Source organism: Erpetoichthys calabaricus, chromosome 9, assembly GCF_900747795.2.
Source record: "Erpetoichthys calabaricus chromosome 9, fErpCal1.3, whole genome shotgun sequence".
NCBI lineage: Eukaryota > Metazoa > Chordata > Cladistia > Polypteriformes > Polypteridae > Erpetoichthys > Erpetoichthys calabaricus.
Window position 1 is genome coordinate 184,567,464 of NC_041402.2, and position 26,073 is coordinate 184,593,536.

General features: G+C 37.5%; 1 protein-coding gene across 1 annotated transcript; it reads right to left on the minus strand.

Moving 5' to 3' along the window:
* uap1l1 (UDP-N-acetylglucosamine pyrophosphorylase 1, like 1) lies at window positions 1-26,073 on the minus strand. Its single transcript, XM_028808609.2, has 9 exons — window positions 25,633-26,073; window positions 14,570-14,774; window positions 13,470-13,645; window positions 11,336-11,508; window positions 10,634-10,827; window positions 8,994-9,134; window positions 8,732-8,917; window positions 4,552-4,618; window positions 1-1,578 (listed from the first exon to the last, which is right to left on the minus strand). The coding sequence occupies exons 1-9, from the start codon at window positions 25,928-25,930 to the stop codon at window positions 1,483-1,485; spliced, it is 1,536 nt and encodes a 511-aa protein (XP_028664442.1). The 5' UTR covers window positions 25,931-26,073; the 3' UTR covers window positions 1-1,482.

The following is a 26,073-nucleotide window of genomic DNA, read 5'->3' on the forward strand; positions in this document are numbered from 1 at the left end:
TAATTGTGCATGGCATTTATTCAGTAAGCACTTTATTTATGTATTAGGTACTCAAGCCCATCCATTTGAGTGTTAAGATGGCATATTAAAGCTTCGTTGAATGGGGTGGTCCAATGTGAGGAAAAGCAGTAGGAGCCCAGAGAGGTAAATTTCATCAAAATCACAGTGAAAGGAAAACAAGCCAACAAACCCACAATGCACTGCTGTATTTCTGTGTGTTCTTTGACAACGGATTTTAAAGCTGTGCTTAACTTCACAATCTTTATGTCAACAAATTGTATGCATAGGTTTCTTCACAATAAAAAAAGTCCCTTTATTTTTTTTAGCTAGAAATTATAATAAACAAAATAAAATAAACTAAACTATCTCTGCATTTGGTTTACTTCCAATGTCTTGAGTGTGCATAAGAAAAGCTAATAAAATACAAGTATAAAATTTGGAAAGGGTGTGTGTACTGCAAACACAAGGCCTTACAATACACTAGAACTGAAACGGTTGCTGTGTGTGTAGCGTTTCTTGACAGGGCATCTGCGTCTTTGGTAAAGCTGTTGTGTTCCAGCTAAAAACACACACCGTATCTGCCAACGCCACAAAGTATAAGAGCTTCAAGGCGTAGAAGAAGCAGAGTGCGAGTCTAACACACTCGTACAACTGACACGTTTGTGTTTCAACAAAACATTTTAAACTAACAAAACACAGAGGTAGAGAAACCGTTCTGACTTGAAACCAAACAACCTGTAGGTACAATTTGACAAACTTCCCATTCATTACATATGTACTATAAGGAAAGAAAAAATGCTGGATTGACGTAGGGTGAATAAAAGGCTGACATCTCACAAAATAATATTTCTGTATTCTGGTAGTGTTTGGCTTTCAAAAGTTAAGGCACTTTAAAATGAATGATCCGGATATAAGGCACTTTTTAAGTGAGTATAGTTTCAGCATGTTCAGTTTCAATACCTGAAAACTGATAAGCAACGGAACTAACCAGTTAGCCCAAAAAATAAAACAAAGATGTACAGTAGAAAATACACATAAATCCGTATTTATGTGTCTCTTAGCAATTTTCACTTAGAATATTAAGCATTTAACGTTTTTTTAAATCAAGTAGGCTGCACGTGGCTGCATGTCAAGTAGGTTTTTGGTCCATCTCTTGAGTAAAGCAGCTCCTTCCTTCTGAAATCGTCCTATTTCTGCTGTCTAATACAACCAGTGAAATGAACATCAGCAGTACAAGTTAGACTTCTGCCACAGAATGACTCTGTTGCCTTTAACCAGAGAAGCCCCTCAGTTAGTTACTTTTATTTGCCCTCTGTGGCATGTGAAATTTTCTTGCATTTACTGGTAACTTTCTTACCTCACATCTCTGCGTCCCACAGTGTCTATCCAGCTTTCCCTAACTAAAATGCCACATTTAACAAAGACCTGAAATGTGCGGAGAATTTAACTGGTAGCCTTGAAAGAGCGAAATCAGCCGCATCACTAATGCTGTTTAGTCTTCAGCATCTCTTCAGCTTCCTTCTCATCAAGAACCACTGAGCCATTAATAACTCGGCCTTTCAGGTACATTTCTAGGCCCTACAGAAAGAAAGAAAGAAAAAGGAATCGGTTAGAACTAATTGTACTACTGTAAAGTATAACAACCTTTCATACTCGAGTAAAGTCATAATGATACTTGTGTTACATCAAATTACTGCATCGCTTGTGCTGTTGATATTAATAACCTTATTATTTCTCTTTTTAATGAAATGATTTCCGATCATTGTCTACTTTGTTTTTGCTTCTACCATTAACTAATACTGTGCATTTAAAAAACCTGGACAATGCGCAACCAACAATATCTGTGAAATGTTTAGAATCACAAAGGAAGTTTCATGTGAAATGGGAACTTTTATTCAACAAAGAAAAATTAAAATATGCAGCAAAAACGATTATATATATACACACACACACACATATATACACACATACACACACACATACATACATATATACATACATACATATACTAGTTGTGAAAGCCCGTGCTGTAAAAAGAATAAAAAAGAAACCTGAAATGTGGAGATATCAGGTAATTGAAAGGAACTACTCTGGGCATCTCTCTCCTAGAAGGATTCGTTTTTTCGATGTGCTTGCATCACTTGTGTCTTAGCGGCGGGAGGAAAAGTAAAAGGGATACCATTTTGCTGATGTTAGCAGCTAAGCGACTTTGTCTTTCTTCTGAGGTTTCATTTTACTGACATGCTGGCCTCGCTTGTGTTATTAGCGGCTAAGCGAGGTTTCTGTTTCCTCGGAGGTGCAGCTCTTACCCCGACACCACCTCTCAGACAGACAAACACATTTCCACGCATTGACGTTTATATATAAGATATATACACACACACACACACACACATATTGTCACACATACCATACCAGGGGATTGCTTTCTAGGCTTACCTAAGGTATGTAGCACCACCCCGGAATGAGAGGTCATGTCTCTTTTCTCCCTCACAGCATTGAGAATCCGCCCCCTTGAGGGCAACAGAGCCAGAGAAGCCCCACCCCCTTCCATTCCACCCTATATAAAAGAGAGATGTCCGGAGAAGGTGGTGTTTCATTTGGACAGGGGAACTCAACTAGTCCGGACAACTCCAGACTGGCATTAAGAACGGCACTAGAGCAGAATACAAGTCTATGAGCCAGATGTTTGTTTTAGCACAATCATGTGCATGTTTTCGTTTACTTTTCTTTTGTTCAAATTAAACTGGGCTTGCCCTTTTGGCACTCCCAAGTATTTTTGGATTCACTCTTCCTTATCCCGCACCCTACTACAATATATGTGTGTATACACACACACATACATACATACATATATACATACATAACGATCTATATCTGTCCAAGTCAACATATCCATGTCACAAGTTAATATTTTTATTCCAAATTATGATTCTGTCCTTCAAAGTTTGTGTGTATCCATATACTGCAATGACTGTTTTGGCATTTATTCATTCTGGCTGGCATTTTCTTAAGGTACTCAGATGAAGCTTTACCCCACGCTTCCTGCAGCACTACCAATAGATGTGATTAGTTTGTATGGTACTTTTCACTGCCCTTACAATCAAGTTGTGCCCATACCAGCTCAATGTGCCTCAGATTAACCAATCATGCTGGCCAGTCCATCGACAGTACTCTAGTGAACTGCTTCTAACCAAATAGGTGTGATTTGAATTGTTGTCCTCCTGCATGAAACTGGCATTGATCAGGTGTTGTCCAAAGGAGAGAGCATGCTGTTGTCAAACAGAGAGATAACCTTGCTTGCTTAGTATTCCATGTGCTCGGTGTTAGTCTCCCACCTTGTCAACACCAAAACAGCCCCACGCCATAACATTTCTTCTACCATGCTTGACAGAAGGTGTCGTGCACTCTTTCAGCATTCTTTCATTTACTCTTTATGATACACGATTCTCTTTGTAATGTAGATTCATCCCTCCATTAGACTCTCTTCCAATCATCCAACATAAAAACCTAGCATTGCACATTTATGAAAATACAATTATGCGCAGAGGGGAGATGCAGGTTGGTTTGGACATGTGCAGAGGAGAGATGCTGGGTAAACTGGGAGAAGGATGCTAAGGATAGAGCTGCCAGGCAAGAGAAAAAGAGGAAGGCCTAAGAGAAGGTTTATGGATGTGGTGAGAGAAGACATGCAGGTGCTGGGTGTCACAGAGCAAGATGGAGAGGACAGGAAGAGATGGAAGAAGATGATCCGCTGTGGCGACCCCTAACGGGAGCAGCCGAAAGAAGAAGAAGAATGCGCGAGTGTACTTGCTAACTCCAGCAGCTGAAAGAATTCTACTGTGTGTCATTTTTCACACTTCATGAAATAGCATATTGGTCTCCAGGTGCTTCAACAAAAAAGCAGCACATCAGCATACATACTGAAGAATTACAAAACTTATCTTTTCAAACTGGCATACCAATTGTGAATTTTGCACTGTTACTGCCAATTATCTATGTTTGTTTGCTATTAATTGATTTTTGATTTATCATTCTCTTGTTTTAATTTTACTAATGTTGTTTAATTTTATTGTAAGGTGACCTTGAGTGCTAAGAAAGGCATCTATTAAATAAAATGTATTATTAATTAGGTACTATAATTAGGTGTTATTGATACATTTAATTATACCTTGGTGAATAAAACTACCAACTTAATCAACAACAATTATTATTACTGTATTACAAATAATAATAGTAATAATATAATTTCTGAAAAAAACATAGCTAAAAGGTAAATGTTGATGGGCTTGATGATGACAGATTATCTACAAGGTGGGCTTCAGATGAAGCACCTTCTCTCAAAGCAATGGGCAGATACAGTTAAAAGGATTTACTAAAATGTACTGAAATCAGAAGCACATTTCAATGCTAAAAAAAAAGCACAGATGAAGACGCATTTTTACTACGGGTGGCTATTTTACCTAAGAAGTGGAAAGAGAAAGTAGGTGAATAGATATATGGTGAATATTATAGAAAGGTCACATACTGTAGTGATTTAGAATTCCTCACCTCACCCCAGTAGGATACCAAAGGGGAAATTTCAATCACACCAGGAGGATTTTCATGAGCTTTTAAACTAAATTGAATGGAAAAAAAATCAATTAATACAATTTTATTCAAAGGCAGGAAGAAATAAGTGACCAGCAATCTGATGCCAGGCCATCACATCATGAATCCATCATTAAATGATTTCCTTTTTGTCCTAAGTTAGTTTCACCATTCCTCCTTTGATTTTAAAAATCTCACACTCTACCACCAGCAATTATCAGGGATTACATATCAAACTACTGACTTATATTATTAGGAGGAATTCATTTTTTCATGATAAATCACTATTTTGTTTTTGAAGTTTTACTTTTCATGCTTGCTTCATGCACATTATTCTTCATATCACTTCCCATAACATCACTTTTTCGCTACTACGCTTCTCTTACTTTTATTTTACGGCTTGCCATTTTTTCAAAGTAAGAGAATTACAAGGGGTACCATCAAAGATCAATAATTGATCTTTTAAAATATCATTCAAGTGCAGCTGTTACCTAAAGGAATGTTTGTGTGATATATGACATGAGGATGCTGGCTATAGCAGTTGCAACTTTTATTAACATATTAACAATTCAATTAACTTAAAGTGCTTTGCAATAAAAATGTATGGATGAGAAGTGCCCCTAAGAACACTGTACAGACTGTGCTCTAGTGTACTCTGTTAAATAAGCAAATAAAACAAAATAAGAGAGACACATTAAAACATGATCATTTTGATATTATACCTGTAATCTTTTGGTTAAATAGTAAATTTTGTACTCAAGAACACCAATGTAAATGAATCATAAATTCATGCAATGTTAATACCAGACCTTCACATGCTGAGCTGTCAGAATCTGAAACAAACCACTGGATTTTGTACTTTAAGCACAGACTGCGACTGCCTTTGAAAAGGATCTGGACAAAATAACGGCAATCAAATCACCAAATTAACTTGACGTATTGAATGTTCTCTTTTTCTTTTTTAATTTATATAATAATTCTAAGCTTAGTGCTGCTGCCTCGCAGTTGGGAGACCTGGGTTCACTTCCCGGGTCCTCCCTGCGTGGAGTTTGCATGTTCTCCCCGTGTCTGCGTGGGTTTCCTCCGGGCGCTCCGGTTTCCTCCCACAGTCCAAAGACATGCAGGTTAGGTGGATTGGTGATTCTAAATTGGCCCTAGTGTGTGCTTGGTGTGTGGGTGTGTTTGTGTGTGTCCTGCGGTGGGTTGGCACCCTGCCCGGGATTGTTTCCTGCCTTGTTCCCTGTGTTGGCTGGGATTGGCTCCAGCAGACCCCCCATGACCCTGTGTTCGGATTCAGCGGGTTGGAAAATGGATGGAATTCTAAGCTACATTTTCCAGAGAGATGCTTATACAATCTTCTTTTGCTGATACAGTCATCCTCTGAATTCATAATGTAAACTGTCCTGATATTTTACCTATAATTACGTTGATAAAACACATCACTTATCTAATGTTCTTAAAAAGGCAACACACTCAAAACAACTTCTTTGTGGAATATCAAAAATACGTGGGATTTTGTTTTTAATAACATATTTATGTCTTATGTCCATATTTATGTCTTTCAAAATCTTACATATTTTTGGATATAATCAAATTTTTCAGAATACTAACATATTTCTCTATTATGTTTGAGAGCTCTGGTCTTAAAAACTACTGCACTTCTAATGTTGTTACTGTAAGTGTATGCTTCATAAGAATAAATTATACTGAAGTGAAAGTTTTCATAAATATTGTTAAGCATTTGCAGATCTAGCACTACATCAGTCTTGTTTAATGTGGTGATTTTTGACCCCATCTGAACAAGAGTGAGTCTTTTAAAACTACAATCAAAACCACAGCTAAAAAGCGACTCTGTTCTGATTTTTGCCTCATATCTGATTTTTTTTTTTTAACTGCTGAACATAATTTGCAAGTAAATATTCTGAATGTGCCCCATATGTGAAAATTAATAAAAACAATTTTGTCAGTGATGCAGGTTACTGCAGTACCTTACATTGTTTCAGTGCATGACATCTGTGAATTTGTTAGCTCATAATGGCAAGGAATAGAAACTGTAATCAACGATTTGAGTGAAGTTATCACTGCAAAATTTATATATAGAAACCTGTGGACACAAAAGGAGGCATTTTTGAGAATGTGATGAGGAGGGTTTGAGTGCAAAACAGTCATTTCAAAAGCAGCATAAGTCCTTCCTGAAAAGTTTAGATTCCATGCCATTTTGCGAATGACATATGCTGTATGGAACTGAGCTGTAGTGCGACTGTGTTGTCTCCCCCCCAAAAAAAAGTCAAATACAAGGCTGTGTTGTGCTGTATTTGGGCTTCAGGCTCTTGTGGTTTAACAATTGTGAAGCTGCTATCCACAACATTTTAATATACATGAAAACAGCAATCTAAGACAAGAAAAAGGACAACAATAATTTAAAGTATATTGAAATCTCTAAATACTAACAGACAAGAACAAAAATATGTGACTGAAGCTCAGGAAAATTAAGAAAAATGTATTTATTTTTTTAGGGCGGAGTGGTGGCTCTGAGGCTAAGGATCTGCGGTGGTATCCAGAAGGTTGCCGGTTCGAATCCCCGTCACTGCCAAAAGAGATCCTACTCTGCTGGGCCCTTGAGCAAGACCCTTAACCTGTAATTGCTCCAGGGGCGTTGTACAATGGCTGACCCTGCGCTCTGACCCCAAGGGGTATGCGAAAACTAACAAATTTCTAATACGAGAAATCATATAAGACGAAATAAAGAACAAAAAAAAAAATCTCTAAATACTAACAAGACTAGGACAAAAATACGTGACTGAAGCTCAGGAAAATTAAGAAAAATGTATATATTTTTTTAATTTCTAAACCACTCCACTCCCTAAAAGGGGAAAAATCATGAAAAATAATGCTGAACATTTAAAAGGATGTGCAATAAATTGAATTTTTTTTTTTTTAATTTTAGTACACATGTACTTTGTGAGCATGCCAGTGTCGACCAAACACAGAAAGCTTTGCAGTTTACTTGTGACTTTACGCTGTAGGAAGATAGGCAAATAAATCGAAGTAAATAACATTCGATCTGGTTTTTATATAAGTAACATGTAAATGTTTTTTTATGTAAAGACCATCACAAAACATCATCACAATCGGGACTTTGCACAATACATTGGCAAGCTCTGTAAGCCCTGCTGGTTTTCTTTGAAGGACACGTGTGGGGCAGACTGACTGGCAGGATGACGCCCGACCTCTTGCTGCATCCAAATGGTGCCATCTTTCTCCTTTACACCTGGTGCAGCTGCATTGTTCTAATATGTGAGTGGACATTTCTTGCGGAGCGGTCTTCTGTTCTCTTTCTCTGATGTTCACCTCTGTTATAGCACGTCTTTATTTGAAAGCTAACAGTGTCAGATCGGCTAGAGCGTGAACGTGACTGAGAGAATAAAATTGAATTAAAAAAAAAAAAAAAAAAAAAGCTAACTTTTACAAGTACCATAAATTTACACCGGCTGTTACAGACTCAAATCAAATGTATGTTTTTATCCTATAATAGTAAGAATAAGAGCAGTTCACTACTCAAAACAGAGGCATCTAGGTTTGAACCGCGATCGTCTTGATTACGAGTCAGACGTTCTTACTTCTGTACCACCAAAGCGGTCATATTAGGGGCATGTCAATATCTCACCCTAACACAGATTGTTGTAGATACGGAGCACAAATGAAATATATGTATTCCAAATGACAATATATTATTTACCCTCTATAACTCCAGCACTTCATTACAAGATAAACACTGAGCACTGAGAACCTTCTTTGCGAATTGAACTGTGGCGGTGGTTTGGGTGGATGGGATAGCAGGCTGCTTGCTGTTTGTCTTGATCGACACATTTACAACACAAAAGACGCTGACTGAGAGGTGCGAACAGATTTAAGGTGGGCCGGGATTATGAGTTTTTTCATAGGCTTTGGTAATTCTAGTGTTAAAGTATAATGTTGATAAACTACATCCTTAAGAGCATAACACATTTCAATATAAGAAAATAAAAAAGGACAATAAATGACTTCACTATTCTTATAGAATAGTTGTACAGCATTTTGTAAAGATTGTCTAGTAAATGTTTCACCCAAATATACAACCACCATTTATGCATGTCCTCACCTCGGTTTTTCTGTTAAGTTGTGATTTTCACTTTCTATAAATCGAGCACCCCCTTTCAGGGCCCATCGGTAATGTTGACAGAGGAGGGCACACCGAGCAGTTGTCGGGTTGTCCTGAGCTGCAGTATCAGCATTCTTCAAAGGAGAAAACTCTTCTTCTCGGAGTACCTCAAAAGCAACAAAGTTTCTGACAAGAACATAGAAATATTTCTATTTTTTTGAGCAAAGCTAAGGTTTCAATCATTTAAAATTAACATACTTACTTGGAAAACTGAAAAACATCAAAAACAAACTTCTCCATTTTAATTCCATTTGGCTTGAGTGGCTTCACTAGGTTTCCATCCTCATCAACATATGGTACCTTTTTAATTGCAATGTGCTGCTTTAGCTTGTCTTTGAACTTTCTAGGGATAAAAGTAATTTTACATTAACAACAGATTTGAAACATTAAAGTATTCAGGTCCTCCTAGTATTCTGGTTTAAAGACAAATAAAAAATTTTTTTTGCATCCTAATATGATTAAATTATTTATTAGTTTAAGAAAAAAATGTTAACACAGTTAAAGTCTATAAATCTACACGGAAAAGAAAGGAGCAGAGACAATACTGTCAGTGTTTATGATTACTGAACATGAATTAAATAAAGAAGTGGAAAAAAGAGCACCAACTGCTAACACCATTTCTTAAGATTGAAATTCACTGTAGGCGGCACGGTGGCGCAGTGGTAGCGCTGCTGCCTCGCAGTTAGGAGACCTGGGTTCGCTTTCTGGGTCCTCCCTGCGTGGAGTTTGCATGTTCTCCCCGTGTCTGCGTGGGTTTCCTCCGACAGTCCAAAGACATGCAGGTTAGGTGGATTGGCGATTCTAAATTGGCCCTAGTGTGTGCTTGGTGTGTGGGTATGTTTGTGTGTGTCCTGCGGTATGTTGGCACCCTGCCCGGGATTGGTTCCTGCCTTGTGCCCTGTGTTGGCTGGGATTGGCTCCAGCAGACCCCCGTGACCCTGTGTTTGGATTCAGCGGGTTGGAAAATGGATGGATGGAAATTCACTGTAAGTCTTAAGCTGAATGACATGTCTGAAGACAGAAGTTAAGTGTAGGAGAGACATTTTAGTAACCATGTAATTGTTCCAAACATTACTCAGACAAGTTCAATTAGTGCTCCCTACAAAAAAATAAAAACCAACGCTTCATTTAAAATATGAACCTACAATACATAATTTTGTTTCATTTAGCAATGAATTTCTATTTTTGCACCAATATCTCCTTTATTAGCATAAAAATGGATGTTATAATCTGCAAACTATACAGGGTTACTTAAATATTTAAGAATAACTATTGTAGTCATTTAAATGGTATACACTGTCATGTAATTTTCTGACCTACTTTATCCAGAGCAGGATTGCCCAGGGCAGTAGGGTACCACTGTGCCGCTCTAAAAGACATTTATTTAACAATGTAATCCTTGCTTAATTAAAACTAGTCATTTTTTATGAAATAGGGATACTGTATATCCCATAAATTATATCAATTTTTAGTGAAATAAATGCAATAGAAAAATAAATCAGTTAATAGTAATTATGTTAAGTAAGCATATCTTAAAAACAAATGGAGGAACATACTTTAACAGCTATAATGGCAACCAAATTTCTCCCCAATTACTAATCAGTTTCTCACGTTTGCTTTGAAGATCTGTTTTGTGCATACTTCCTCATGAAAGTGCTTTAGCAGCACAGCACAATGTGTTTTTTGCTGTCCTATGCAAATGGTCCACGGTCTTACCATAATATTTCTACTAGGTTGACGTCTGCACTTTTGTGGCTAAAGGCTATGCTGACAGCACTAATAATGTTGGAGCACTTCATATGTGGCAGTACAAAACAGTAACTGAGAATCTAGGTTACTCACTCAGAAACAGATTTTAGAAAATCCAGAGTGAAGAAATGGTTGCAGATATTCCCAGCACTGTACACCAGAGATCCAAAGGCATCCTGTTTCTCTGCAGTCTCTGTTGTGATCTCACTGTACTCTACAACCTGATAGACTCCGTCAACCTGACACACAACCCCCACTGGCTCTGTGGGGTACGCTTTTTCTACCACCTGACATCAAAACAAAGGCAAATCCAAAACATCTTAAAAAAATGTTCAAAAAAGGATAAAGTACACCAACACTAAAAAGTGCTGGATTAATAGAAACATTATTATTATTATTATTAATACAGCAACAATAAGCATGAATAGCAGCAGCAATAATGTTTTTTTAATATTAACATTGCAAAGGTTCTGGTGGGAGCACTAAAAAGTAAAATCTACAAGTTACAATATAAGCACAGGAGGTCAGCTTTTTATAAACAAGAACAGTTTCCTTCCTAACGAAATGTCCTCATAAGATGCAACAGAACATCTTCATTTGTTAAAAAGAAATTAATACATTTGAATCTCACAACAGAATGTAACATGGCACCTAAGCTCACAACAAGCCTAAGCTTATTCTAACACACAGCATGAGGATACTGCATATTTCAAAAATGAAAGAATGGCATTTTTATTTTAAGTCTAAAATCTGTGTTGTAAAATAAATAAATCAGCAACATGCAACCTTTAATACCTTTGCTCCACAATCTGCTCCTTTCTTAACACAGAATCCAATAAAGACAGGATCTGCCATCTTAACCAGGATGTTGTCCACACAGTAAACATGAATATATTGAATGCCACGTCTTTCCATATCTTCAAGAATCTGATTGTCATCTAGAGCTTGATAAAGGCCACCATTCCCATCTAAAAAAAATAATTTCTATTCATGCTTTTTTTTAAATGACCATAAATAACTATTTTAAGTACATCACATAACCATATACAATTTAAACATTACTATCACTTAATTTCTAGATAATGCAAGATTTTTACAATGGTGAGAGAGCAATGTTACAGTTAGATGTAAAACAATGAACCACTCTTCAGTAGATGACTAGACAGCTTGGATTTTAACAGTTGCATGGACATATTAAAAAACACATATGACAAAGGCATGTGCACCAAAGAAAAGTAATACAGTAATCCCTCCTCCATCGCGGGGGTTGCATTCCAGAGCCACCCCCGAAATAAGAAAATCCGCGAAGTAGAAACCATATGTTTATATGGTTATTTTTATATTGTCATGCTTGGGTCACAGATTTGCGCAGAAACACAGGAGGTTGTAGAGAGACAGGAACGTTATTAAAAACACTGCAAACAAACATTTGTCTCTTTTTCAAAAGTTCAAACTGTGCTCCATGACAAGACAGAGATGACAGTTCAGTTTCACAATTAAAAGAATGCAAACATATCTTCCTCTTCAAAGGAGTGCGTGTCAGGAGCAGAAAATGTCAGAGAGAGAGATAAAGGCAAACAATCAGAAATCAATAGGGCTGTTTGGCTTTTAAGTATGCGAAGCACCGCCGGTACAAAGCTGTTGAAGGCGGCAGCTCACACCCCCTCCGTCAGGAGCAGGGAGACAGAGAGAGAGAGCCAGAGAAAAACAAAGTCAAAAATCAATACGTGCCCTTTGAGCTTTTAAGTATGCGAAGCACCGTGCAGCATGTCGCTTCAGGAAGCAGCTGCACACAGAAGGTAGCAACGTGAAGATAATCTTTCAGCATTTTTAGACGAGCATCCCTATTGTCTAGGTGTGCGAACAGCCCCCCTGCTCACACCCCCCTACGTCAGCGCAAGAGAGAGAGAAAGAAAAGTAAGTTGGGTAGCTTCTCAGCCATCTGCCAATAGCGTCCCTTGTATGAAATCAACTGGGCAAACCAACTGAGGAAGCATGTACCAGAAATTAAAAGACCCATTGTCCTCAGAAATCCGCGAACCAGCAAAAAATCAGCGATATATATTTAAATATGCTTACATATAAAATCCGCGATAGAGTGAAGCCACGAAAGGCGAAGCGCGATATAGCGAGGGATCACTCGCTATAAACAAAAACCATTTGTGAAACTACATAAAACTTCCTTATACATAAACTATGAAACTGGAAAGTACTGATGCAAAAATATATATTTTGGAGAAGGTCTAGTAAATTGTGTAAAAATTAGGCAGTACAGCAAATATGCAGTATACTAATCACATACGTCACATAACATTGAGTGTGCTTACATGCACATCCTGTTTATAGCCAGGATAAAATGAATAACCTGAATAAGACAGAAACCTGGTTTCTTAAAAATACGCATTTATATGCACAAGTAATTTTCTTGAAATCTCCTTTGGCAAAACGCTCCAACATAATTAAACTGCACAAAAAGGAGATAAAAGAAAACAAGCATGAACCTGTGACAACTGTCTGGTGTTTTATAAATATGTTTAGTTCTTCATGTGCTCTGAAGTAAATAACATCCATTCTTTTTTCACATCCTCAACCTAAGCCACCAATGATTTGCAGTATGAACACTGGCTGCTGCATCATCCAATCAATGGATTAAAACTAAAGTGACACTTTATTAATATTGTTTCTGCTGTCGGATTGCACGCAGCACACTCTTCTGCTTGGTTTTGTGATTGATCTCTGCAAAGGAGCAGCACACTGGTATGTGTACATCTTGCTTTACATCAAGTGCCACTATGATAATAACAACGCAGACACAGAAATAAAACTAAGTTAGGTTACTTGTTACTTTAAAAAGCAATCAGACAACGTAACGCAAAAGACTTTTTACGTGCTACCTTACCCTACTAGTTGCTTCAAAATATTTTCTTACCTGGTGCCATGGCGATTTTACTTTTGGCTTCTAGAATCACTCTCCCATCAAAAGAGACAGCAGGTATCATTCTTTGCTCAAACATGATCACATTGGACTTGTCCAGGCCAAAGTAATCATTTTCTTCAAAAAACTTCTCTGTTGGTGACAGTGTGAATTCACTTGTCATGATATACCTGTAACCATTATAAGGATAATACATTATGATTATTAATAATTATTATTATTAGAATAACAACAATATTATTATTATTTTATATTTGTATACAAGTTTATATATTACAACTATTTACACATTTTGTTTTGTTGAAACATAGTCAGGTTCAGTGACTTGCTTGGGTTCACAAAATGAATCATAGGACTGAACTGAAACAATAACCTTATGGTTTAAAATTCAATACCTTAACCATTATATCATAATTCCTGCAGGAAGCTATACTCAGCTTAAATAAATACTCAAATGCATCTAAACAGTGTTAAAACGTAAAGGCGTCATCTGCTGTTAATAATGTTTTTAAGCAGAAAAATAAGTATTGTATGAAAAAGTACAGTAAACTCAACTGAAAACATACAGAACAAAGAAAAGAAATGTGGCACGGGGATACACTATTTGTGTTGTAGATTAAAATACTAAATCAAGTTCTGATTAAACTAACAGCAAAATTACAAGATAATGAAGATAAAAAACAGTGTAAAAATACCTATCTTATGTGCAGTTAATGGGAATAAGTGTATATTGGCTTTATCCAAACCTTAGAAACACTTAGAAATGTTACAAAATGTCCTGCATGCTTCATTTATACAAAACCAAAATGTTCCTTACAGACATGTCATATCTATTTTAAAAGAGGCTCCACTTAGTGACTACACATCTCTTTACATTATTAGACACATTCATGTGATTTTTTTTAAACCTAAACACTATCTAAACTAATCTGAGGTTTGAAAACAGAAAACAACCCAAAAACTGTATCATTAATAACTGCTAAAGAACAGGTTTCTTCTAAAAATACAGATTATGTAGTTTGTCATCTCTTTCAAATGGCTCTGAAAGATCCACTATGTATGTAGAAATCCTCTAAAATGCTTCAGTTTCTTACCATGGCACAGTACACTTCACTCCATGTTTTTTTGCCGCAAGCATTTCCACTTTACGTATCCGCTCAGCCTGAATTTGGTACAAAGTTTTTCCACTGGGAAGGCTGACATTGTACATGCCCTTGGGGTATGATACTCCTAGGCGAGTACCTTGACCACCGGCAAGCAGCAGAACAGCCACTTTGTTCTCCGATATCTGTAACAAGCCTGGAATTTACATGAAAAAATACATTCAGCTATTGTACATGCCCTTGGGGTATGATACTCCTAGGCGAGTACCTTGACCACCGGCAAGCAGCAGAACAGCCACTTTGTTCTCCGATATCTGTAACAAGCCTGGAATTTACATGAAAAAATACATTCAGCTAACTGAACTCTGAAGAGAATTTAATGAAGTTCATTCAATGTATTTTTGACTTTACAGTCAAATTAATGGGGTCAGATACAGTTAAACATATATGACATCAGAAGACATAAACATGGTATACAGTACATCTTATATTAACATTTATCCTTTAAATTGAATTGTTTTTTTCCTCTTAAAATTGAGTCTGCCAAGGCCTTGACTATATTAACTTAATTTTTGCTTCACACTCTATAGTCTTCCCTCTTTATTATAGTTAAGTATTTTATAGTTGTCACTGTAACTATCTATGCCTGCCTTGTGAAACTGTGTCAGACATGGCTAACTTCATTTCGGAATGTTAATTTCTGTATTATCCTTTTAACCTCTCTTTGTTCCATTTTCCGTAAGCTTAGTATTTTTTTCTATATATCAGTATACTTTTTACATTAGCAGAAACACAATATTATGCCATTTGTATATGTTTACAAAACATATGCTTACTGTAAAACCTGCTACTAAAATGAACACTAATGAATAAATTATTCCTAACCTTTTATTATCACATCTGTTTCACATAAGGATTAAGTTTTAACAACATGTAATCTACTGACCGAAGCCTGAGTAACACAAATGTCTAATGACCATTTTATAGGAGTGACGTTTCTTTTGCTAGAAAGAAGCATTTGATTTAGTTAGAAAGTGCGTGCTTTGGAACCTCCTTGTCAGAATTATTAATATACTGTACTAGGGGGTGTCCCCCCCACCCCAGCTTGCTTCGCTTGCCAAATGCCTTCCTAAGGCCTGCGCTAAGCGCCAGACACTTCGCACTGTGAGGAGGGGGGCTGAACGCACACCAAGGAGACACAATCACTCCTCTGAAACCCCCACTTAAACGGTGATACAATAGGAAACAAATAGTTTTTTTTTTTACCTCCTCTCTGCTTGATCAGCTGCTGGCTTGATCTGCATCTTGCGCTGCGCTTCGAACATTTAAAAGCCTGTACAGCAGCGGTCCTACTCTTTGTCTTTTATTTCTGGCCCCGGGCTTGGTTAAATCTCTTGGCACAAAGTCTCGTCTTGCGGGACGTGAGTTCTTGGCATTTTTTAGTTTATAATTTTATAAATGGAATAAGAATCTGAAAATCTAACAAGATCACATTAAAGTTCGATAAATTCTGAAAAGAATGATACCAACCATATATATGTGACAAAAAACATGACATAAAAACGTTGCACAAAATCATTGCACTTTTAGGCTTAGGATTTTATATATGGAGAGTAGATAAGTTGTGTGTTTTGTAGGAACACTATAGCTTGTGAAAGACAGATCTTTGAGTATTTTATATCATGACAATGACACTGAAAACAAAACGAACTTTCCCACGACATGAACTTTTTTTCAGGAACCAGAGACTTTTTAGAAACCTAGGAACTTTTGTAGCCTTCCCACTACAGGAACTCAAGCCATTTTGTAGTTCCTGGTACTTTTCTTAGCCCCTACTCCAGGGTATGTACTTTTCCTTTCACCAAGAATGATTGTGGGAGGGGGCTTGGGCGACAAATTATGCAGACTGGCTGAGCTCAAGCTCCGGTACCTTTTTACAAATCAGTTAGTAGTTCGGACTTTGGAGAGTTATCAGTAAAAATGCAGTGATGCACCTTGCAACATGTCAATCTTCATACCCACCTTCCCGTTGTACCATGCCATACACTGCATTGAAATAATTATGTCCACCATGAAGTTGCAATTGCAACTGCAATCACTCCCTATAAGTTCCCTGTGAACTCTCAAACGTGCCTCACTTCGCACTGCATCACTCTTCTTTGCATGTTGCTTATTTTGCATAAAGGTTAAACTTCCTGTTGTGCAATGGAAACGCAACACACAAAAGTGGAGAGGGACCACGAGTGGCCCAGGGCCTACTTCATACAGGAACTAATTTTTTTCCTGAAAACAAAGTTCCTGTGATGGTAAAAAGCCTAATGACAAAGGAACTCTAAACCATCTGTTACGCTAGCACTTCCTCCCAGTTTGCAATACTATTTTCTGTTATCTAGGTACTCACCTTTGCAGATACTTAGTTTCTAGCTTCATTTTTAAAAACAGAATTAATAATAAGGACATGTATCATGAAGAATGAAAAAAACCCAAGTAGGGAGAATGTTTTTGTAACATTAATTATATAGAAGAAAACTGGCACAGGATTTTAATGTAAAGATACACCAAATTCTCTCCATAGATATTCAAAATGTCTTTACTTTTTGATGTAAGATGATTTTAAATGTTTGCAGTTAAAACAACTAAGTAACAACAGAAACGTTAAGAGGGTATGTTAATTTTATTTGTTTCTGAAACTAAACTAATTCTCAAAGGTAAGAAATGTTTAAGGAAAAATATGTTACCTCATTTAAGGCCCGTGGAGAACTTCTTTAGAAATGTAGGTATGAACAAAATATACAACAAAATAACAGGAAAAAATAAGTCTCAGTATAAGTATAGGTGCTGGCAGACATTACATAGAAAAGACTGATTATTGGTATTGATCAAGAACTTGCATATCAGTGCATTCCTGATGTCTGAACTCCGAGGTAAAATAAAAACTTCAATGTTGGACACTTTATAAATCAGCAACCCTAGTACCATTATTTTAGGAAGATACACATTAAGTATCAATACTGTGATTCTGGCTCACCTATGCATGACATTCTCTCTAGACTCTTCAAATTGCTGACAGGGTCTCCAGCTACTTTGCACTGGTGACAGGTGTGCCCCCAGTTAAGCTATAGTGTTGCATAAAAGATTCCAGCTATTGCAGCTGTTACTGTAATTACTGCTTAAGACCACATATAAACAATTGACAAATTAATAGAAAATGTCAATTATGTTAATCCTGTAGCTTTCATTTAAGACCTGGGCTGTTTCTTGTATCTGCCACTGATTAAGTCTGTAATTTTATTCACAGTAGAATGGGGATTGTTTATCACATTTTCTTATCTGCTGTACTCTTATCTATAGTCTTATCTGTCAACCTGTTAACATTTAACAAGTGAAAGAGCTATGGACAACATATCTAAATAAGCCCTTAATGTTACTGTTTTACCCTTATTCTTAGCAGGTCTCCAAAGAGAACAGACTCTGCCAGCTTAGAACAGTGAAGGTAAGGAAAATTAAATCAGCATCTCTGTGATAAGAGCTGTCTCAAAAGGCTGAATGAGCAGGGTTAGGCTGGGCCTTTTCAGTGGAATATCCAAGAGCAGTTAACGTTTAGCACAAGCTAAGTAAATATGACATCTCCAAATAATGTGCAAGAATTCACAGATGTTACTGCTGCACAGTACTTAAATATGAAGTTTCACATCTAAGGCATATTTTAAATCAGACCAGCTCATGTTAACAGCTCCCCACAGTATTTCTAATAATAAAAATGTAAGTACAGCTACTAGTATCTCTAAATAAGCATGAGATTAGTTTGAAGAAAAAAACATCCTTTGAGAAATAAAATTACAGGAGCACTTAAAGCATAAAGGGCAAGTTATAATTTAATTTGGTAATGTGATTGCAACTTCATCTAGGACAAATGCCACCACATCAGGCCTACCCATATCTACACCTCTACTCTGGATTATGAGCATTTATGCTTAATCGCATCTAAATTTACAGTATAAATGCAAGCACTCTGTGAACTAATGCAAACCATTTAACTTGCCAATGCTCTAGTTGTAAACATCACTTAATAATAATAATAATTCTTTGCATTTATATAGCGCTTTTCTCACTACTCAAAGCGCTCTATAAATGTACTCCACTTTGGTTCAAAATAACTTTGAAACTAATAATTTCAATCTGCTCTTCATACTTGACAATACTCTTCTTACTGCTCCAAAAATGATTGAAATATACCACATTTACTCTTCTCATTTGAATGAGCATGTTAAATACTTTATTTACAAGAAGCAACTAAACCCTGTGAATGGTTTCCATTCCCTTATAGACTTGTGGTACAAGAATAAAATTGCACAGATTCCCCATGGGTGCTGACAGAGAAGTAGTTTCTGGTTTATTAATTCAACTAAGGCGAACTGTAAAACTGGACAGATTTAGTTCTCTTAGGTAAACGGCTTCATTTCACACCACCAAACTCTCCCTGATATCCAATTTAGTATTGGGTTCGCTTCCCGGTTCCTCCCTGTGTGGATAGCGTTTTGAGTACTGAGAAAAGCGCTATATAAATGTAATGAATTATTATTATTATTATTAACATCTTAATATAATGAGACAACATAATAAGTCTGTTGTATTTATTATTATTATTTTTTTAACATTGTTGCAGTCTTTGGAAAAACTTGAATTCTGGTATGATAAATAGTTTATAGCATCATTGTCTGCACATGGTGCTTTGAACAAGAGATATTTCTGTTCAATAATAATTTTACACTGGAAAACAATTTAAATATTCAAATCTATAATACAACTTCATAATCTGCTATTTTTTTTCTTATCACAAAAAAATTAAAGTTAATTTTCTCAGGCTTTATATTATTCAACACCTTTCATAGCATATGTACAGTACAATACACCTTTACATCTCAACTATTAAACAAATATATTTAGAAATTGATTATTAATTAAGACATCATAACATTTTCAAACCTGCTTAATCCAATTTACAATCGCAGGGGGCTGAAGCCTTTCCTGGCACTACTCAGCACTGGACGGGGTGCCAGTGTATCACAGGGCCCACTCATGCTCATACCTGCATTCACAAAGGGCTAATTTGGAATCACTAGTTAACCTAACCTGCGTGCCTTTAGGAATGTGGAAGGAAAACCAAAGTACCCAAAAGAACACTTACACATGAACATAAATCATGTTCATATTGCCTTTTAAAAGTTATAGAAAATTGTACAGTGTATATAAAGTCAGGTTTACCTAACTCATTACAAGACTAACTACTAAATCCAGGGAAATTCTGTAAGCTGCTTATTATTTGGCACAATACAGTAATATTAATCACTGCTAAAGTATGGAAATTCTCTTTACCCAGTTAATTATATTTAAAATCACTATCCTATGTCTCCGGTTCTAAATTTGACAAACCTTTGTACCTGGCTTGTCTTGTCCTTCTGCTATTTTTTTCCACTGGAAAACTTTCCTAGCAAGCTTTTCTTAGTTTCTCTTTTAGTTTGTATTCAGTTCACTGCTGGTCACCCTTTACTATTACACCCCTATTTATTTGTTTATTTTACATCTCTCGCTTTCTTTTGAGAAGGGGTTGAATCTTGCTTTGGTTTTTTTTCTTTGTATCTTTGTTTTTGTTGTATTGATTTTTAAGTAAATGGTTTTATCTGTCATGTTGTTATTATTATTTGTTTGATTAAATAGTATGGCATTGTAATGATGTGCTTTTTGAAAACAAAATAAAAATGTACATATAAAAAAGAAATGCAGCTCACTATGAAACATTTCATTCTGTCTGAACTCTCATTATGTGTCCTGTCCTGCCCTCCCCGGTGGTCAATTTCATATCTGGTTTGCCCAGCAGGCTGCCTCTTTCCTGACAGCTACTCTTGACATTCCTTTAAGCCCATTGGGCATCTTCATCTTCTTTGCTTTTCACTTTTCTATTTAATATCCTACATATCTTCAGGTCTGCTTTAAATCTGGTACCTTTCTTTGTCCAATGGCTCAAACTGTGTGCATTATATTTGTCATATGTGCTGTCACTTCCTTACTGATCATTCTTAAATCACTAAACACTTTAAATTTTCAACCCATTTTTGAGGAACAGAGGATTCCACTTCCCTGCTTTCCACTCTTACATGTAGTTCCCTTTGGGTAACTCTTTAATAGTATATTATATATATATATATATATATATATATATATATATATATATATATATATATATATATAGAGTACATTTAATACTAGTGTCATGTGTGCTTTCACCACCCAGAATTCACTTTTACACCTGTAAAAAATGTTTGGGGGGGGAACCATGTATAAAAAGTGTTGTAATTTGTACATGGTATGACCAAAATGTATACAGCTACCCTTAAATTATAATCTGTAACATGCACTTTATTATATTTGAACTCTTTGATTTATAATTTTAAACTGTGCAGCTGAGGGGTAAATCAAGGAAAAATGTGTCCCAAAAATTATGGGGGACACTTAATATAATATCAGTCAAATGTTTTGATTTACCTGATTACGTGTATGTTTTGCAAAATCTTTAAAACATTTTTTATCGAAATTCTTATATTTAAATACTTGAAAATTGTTTGTAACACAAAATATACATAAAACAAATATTTAAATGTTTTGAACCCCACCAAAAAGAAGTGCTGAAAAAGCGTGCCAGGTGGTTACCTCAACACAGAGCCTGCAATGAGTAAGCAATGCTGCCAGCAAGGCTACTTGAAGAATCTACAGTAGATTATATTAGACTAGATTAGATTAGATTATTTATTTATAAAAGCACATTTAAAACAACAGAGGTTGCACCAAAGTGCTGTACAAAGAAGCATTAAAACAAACACAATGCAAACAATCATGCAGAAGCAGATTAATAAAACAACCAATTATAACATCCACCACAATCCCATTACAGGGGATCCTCGGGTTACAACGTCTCGACATACGATGTTTCGAGTTTACAACGCTCCCTCCCATAAAACCTTAAAAATAAAAATTGAGACGTGAGTGTTTCGGCTTACACCGTTAGCATCGTACATACAGACTACATGGGCGAACTAATTTGGTTGCACATGGCGGAAGAATACGCAGTAACGTGGCATATGAGTGAGGGACTTCGCGAACTAGTTTGGTTGCGCGTGGAGGAAGTGTTCCATTTGTGTTGCTTTGTTTGGTGACTTTTTGGCCCTTATCTTGGCTCCTAAACAAAAGTCAGAGTTTTCAGATGGTTTGCTTCAAAGAAGAGGAAAGCCATCACGATGGAAGTGAAATTAGACATTGTAAAGAGATCAGAAGGAATAAAGGTAAGGAATTTTTTTACACTCATTTTTCTGTTACTAAAGTACAGTATATTTATGTCCTTTTCCTTTTTCTGTGGCTTAGTTGTGTTTTTATGTTCGATTATGATTTTGCAAATGTGTTAGGATAGGTAAGTGACTTAGGCTAGGGTGTGTTTCAACTTACACCAAAATTCGGCTTACATCACTGTTGTAGGAACGGAGCCGTGTCGTAACCTGAGGACCCCCTGTATACATAGTGAAAGGCAGAAGAAAACAAGTAGGTCTAAAGATGGCTTTAAAAACCTCAATAGAGGATGAAGACATGATATAAAAAAACAAGTCATTCCAAAGCCTAGAAGCAATAACTGAGAAAGCGCTGTCTCCCCTAGACTTCAGCCCAGCTCTTGAACTACAAGGAGTAGTTGTCTAGATCAGGGGTAGGCAACGTCGGTCCTGGAGTGCCACAGTATGTGCAGGTTTTTGTTCCAACCCAGTTCCTTAACGAGAACTCAATTATTGCTGATGAAGCACATATTGCTTAAGTGACATTTTAATGCTTCATTTTAGTGGTCTCGCTTGTTAAGGTTCTCCAACCTTAATTGCTTATTTCAATCTTAAACTGCTGCATTCAGTGTTTTAATTGCTCCTTATTAGCAATAAGATGTAAAACAGGGGTAGGCAATGTCGGTCCTGGTGAGCCGCAGTGGCTACAGGTTTTCATTCAACCCAATTGCTTAATTAGAAACCAATCATTGCCAATCTCAGATCTTATTTAATTTTATGGCTTGTTAGTCTGTGCAATGTAAGGCTTTTATAGCGTAGATTTTTTTCCTTTCCAAGGATATCATCCAAATGATTTGAAGCCTAAAACAGATCATTTTCAGTCTGTCACATTTTTCTATTAAGTGTTTTATTAAATCAAACCGTGCATGATGAACACACACAGATGTAATTGGAAAAAAGCTAGCTGGAGAACTGCTGGCTGCTTTGTCTTTTACATCTTATTGCTAATAAGGAGCAATTAAAACACTGAATGCAGCAGTTTAAGATTGAAATAAGCAATTAAGGTTGGAGAACCTTAACAAGCGAGACCACTAAAATGAAGCATTAAAATGTCACTTAAGCAATATGTGCTTCATTAGCAATAATTGAGTTCTCGTTAAGGAACTGGGTTGGAACAAAAACCTGCACATACTGTGGCACTCCAGGACCGACGTTGCCTACCCCTGGTCTAGATGACCTCAATGCTCTTGGTGCCACATAGAGGTGAAGTAGGTCACAGATGTATTTTGAAGTGAGACTATGCAAGGCTTTAAAAACAATCAACAAGATTTTAAAATCAATGCGACACCTCACTGGTAGTCAATGGAGAGAGGCTAAAATGAGGGAGATATGATCCTTTTTTCTAGACCCAATTAAAAATCCAGCTGCAGCGTTTTGAACCAGCTGAAGATGCGTCAGAGCAGATTTTGGCAGTCCTACACATTAGGAATTACAATAATCTAGCCGAGATGTAATAAAGGCACGGATGACTCTTTCCAAGTCCTTCTGTGAAAGAAAGGATTTTAGTTTAGAAATTTGCCTCAGTTGGTAGAAACTGGACTTTACTACCGTGGAGATTTGTTTTTCAAAACTTAGTGACAACTCGAAGATGATACCTAGATTTCTGACATCATTATGAATCATTGCTGCCAAGAAGCCTAATTGAGTGCCGATTTCAACTGCAGATGTGGTAGGACCAAAAATAATGACCTCTGTTTTAGTTTTGTTTAAATGTAAGAAATTTTGTGCCATCCAATATTTAATATCCTCAAAGCATTTCAACATCTTTTTTTACAGATGATGTCAGGACTAACTTTGAGGTACAGCTGCATATCATCAGCATAACAATGATACACGACATCATGTTTGTAAAGACAAACTAAAATAATCTACAAATCTATCTTACTAAACCACAGTTAATTTATGCATGGCGGACGCACCGAGGCGCATGCGCACTGCGGCCTTGTCGCCCACCCAGAGTCCAGAGTCAAACGCCCGCATGCGCACTGCGGCCTTGGCGCCTGCCCCAGAGTCCAGAGTCAAACGCAGCGGCTTCCCAAAACGCGGCAGCGCCCGCCCCAGAGTCAAACGCAGCGGCTTCCCAAAACGCGGCGGCTTCCCAGAGTCAGTAGATGGCGCCCAGACAACACAACCTGTGAGCGCCCAAACAACACAACCTGTACAGTCATGGATACAAACAATGAACGAAGGCGCCCACACAAAGAAACCGCTTTAGTTCAAATAGGGTTAGTGAATTAAATGGAAACTTTACCATGCCTACGACCTGTGAACTACACCTGAGGTAAAGCGTGCACGCAAGGTTGTACAGCCGCCTGGACGCGACAGCCCACACCACCGCATATACCCTCTATGATATTTCATCACGCAGCGGCTTCCCACCGAGGCGCATATTGCGCTGTGGGGCATGCCGCAGAGTCAAACACAGCGGCTTCCCAGAGTCAGTAGGTGGCGCCCAAACAACACAACCTGTTCACTACACTTGCTCTAATCCACTGTGCCAGTAATATAGATCCCAGCAGACGGTGTCAGCAAAGGCAACAGAATCACGTCTCCACAAAACGAAACCGCTTTAGTACAGATATGCGTATTGAATTAAATGACATTTCCCCAGACGCACCCACCCTCCATGATATGTCATCCATCCAGATATCGGACGGAACAGAAACTGATTGCCATTCCTGGATTTCCGATTCACTAGCGAATCGCGGGCTTACTTGTCTAAAACAATCCACAGCTCTGTCACAACAACAACATTTATTTCTATAGCACATTTTCATATAAATAATGTAGCTCAAAGTGCTTTACACAATGAAGAAAGAGAAAAAAAGACAAAATAAATAAGAATTAAAATAAGTGAACACTAATTAACATAGAATAAAAGTAAGGTCCAATGGCCAGGGAGGCCAGAAAAAACAAAAACAAACTCCAGAGGGCTGGAGAAAAACTAAAATCTGCAGGGGTTCCAGGACACAAGACCACCCAGCCCCCTCTAGGCATTCTACCTAATATAAATGACATCAATCAGTCCTCATTGTATTCAGGGTTCTCATGGAAGGACTTGATGATGACGGTCACGTATGTGTTGTTTCATTTGTTTGATGTACTGCATTATTTTAAAATGCAGAAAGTAGTATAAAGAAAAACCTTTCATGAGGTGGTATGTCGAAGCTTTTGAGTGGTACTGCATACACCAGGCTGAAACTACTATGCTTGCAATTTATCTTCCATGCTCCTTTCTTTTAAACCCTGTTATCTTACTTAGTCTGCTGATTACACTCAAAGAAGCTAAAGTTCTCTTCCTGATAGCTTTCACTTCTTCACTGGTCACTCCTAACTACACACTTTAAATTCTCGACCCATTTTCATGAACATCACGTTTAACTGTTGTCTCTATGGGGCATTTGCATTAACTAATTTACCGGCGTCTCTCTGAAGAACTCTTACTCATCAGGGCCACCACTTTCTCGATGGACACTCTGGAATCCTGCCCTTTCCACACAACCCCCTTATCTTTCCTGTCATTCACTTTTCAATCTGATAAATCCTGGGAGTCTTCCTGTGGGCGTATAAAGATAACGCTTTAACCTAACGTGATGGCTCACTCCACAAAACGCAACAGTGCCTTTTTATACTTGTAAACCATCCCGTTTTGCATGTAATCACCCCGCCGCCATGTACCTTGCTCCTGCCAACTTTGCAGCGTCTCCGTGTCATTTTTCTTCACACTTCCTAAGAACTCCGGAGCAACAGGCTCCATACGCTCGTCCAGCCGTTGCACGGAGTCGGGATTTCCGAGGGTCGCCTTCGCCTCAGCCGCTGCATCTCGACAGTGCTTAGCAAGCCAGTCCGGGTCTTGGGTGGCAATTTCGGCGAGTAAAGCGGAGCGTTCTTGTGGACCGAGTTCGGACCAGAAGCGCAAAACGTGAGACTGACCGGCCGCCTGCAGCCTGGATCGTGCTTCCTCCAGAGACAGCATCGTTTCTCATTAACAGCAGCTGACTGAAATGAACTTAGAGAGAGTGGAGAGGAGGAAGCGAGAGTAACGGAAAGACAGCGCGCGGTCGACACTCAGCTGACACAAACAGAAGCCTCGTGACCGCCGCTGCCAGCCAGGACGCG

What these genes read in the sequence shown, in the direction of transcription:
- uap1l1 (XM_028808609.2), bottom strand. Translation starts at nt 25,930, where the DNA reads ATGCTGTCTCTGGAGGAAGCACGATCCAGGCTGCAGGCGGCCGGTCAG. An exon ending in GTGAAGTGTACTGTGCCATG is followed by an intron (nt 13,646 to 14,569) that starts GTAAGAAACTGA and finishes TAATGGTTACAG; the next exon opens with GTATATCATGACAAGTGAAT. An exon ending in TAAAATCGCCATGGCACCAG is followed by an intron (nt 11,509 to 13,469) that starts GTAAGAAAATAT and finishes TATTTTTTTTAG; the next exon opens with ATGGGAATGGTGGCCTTTAT.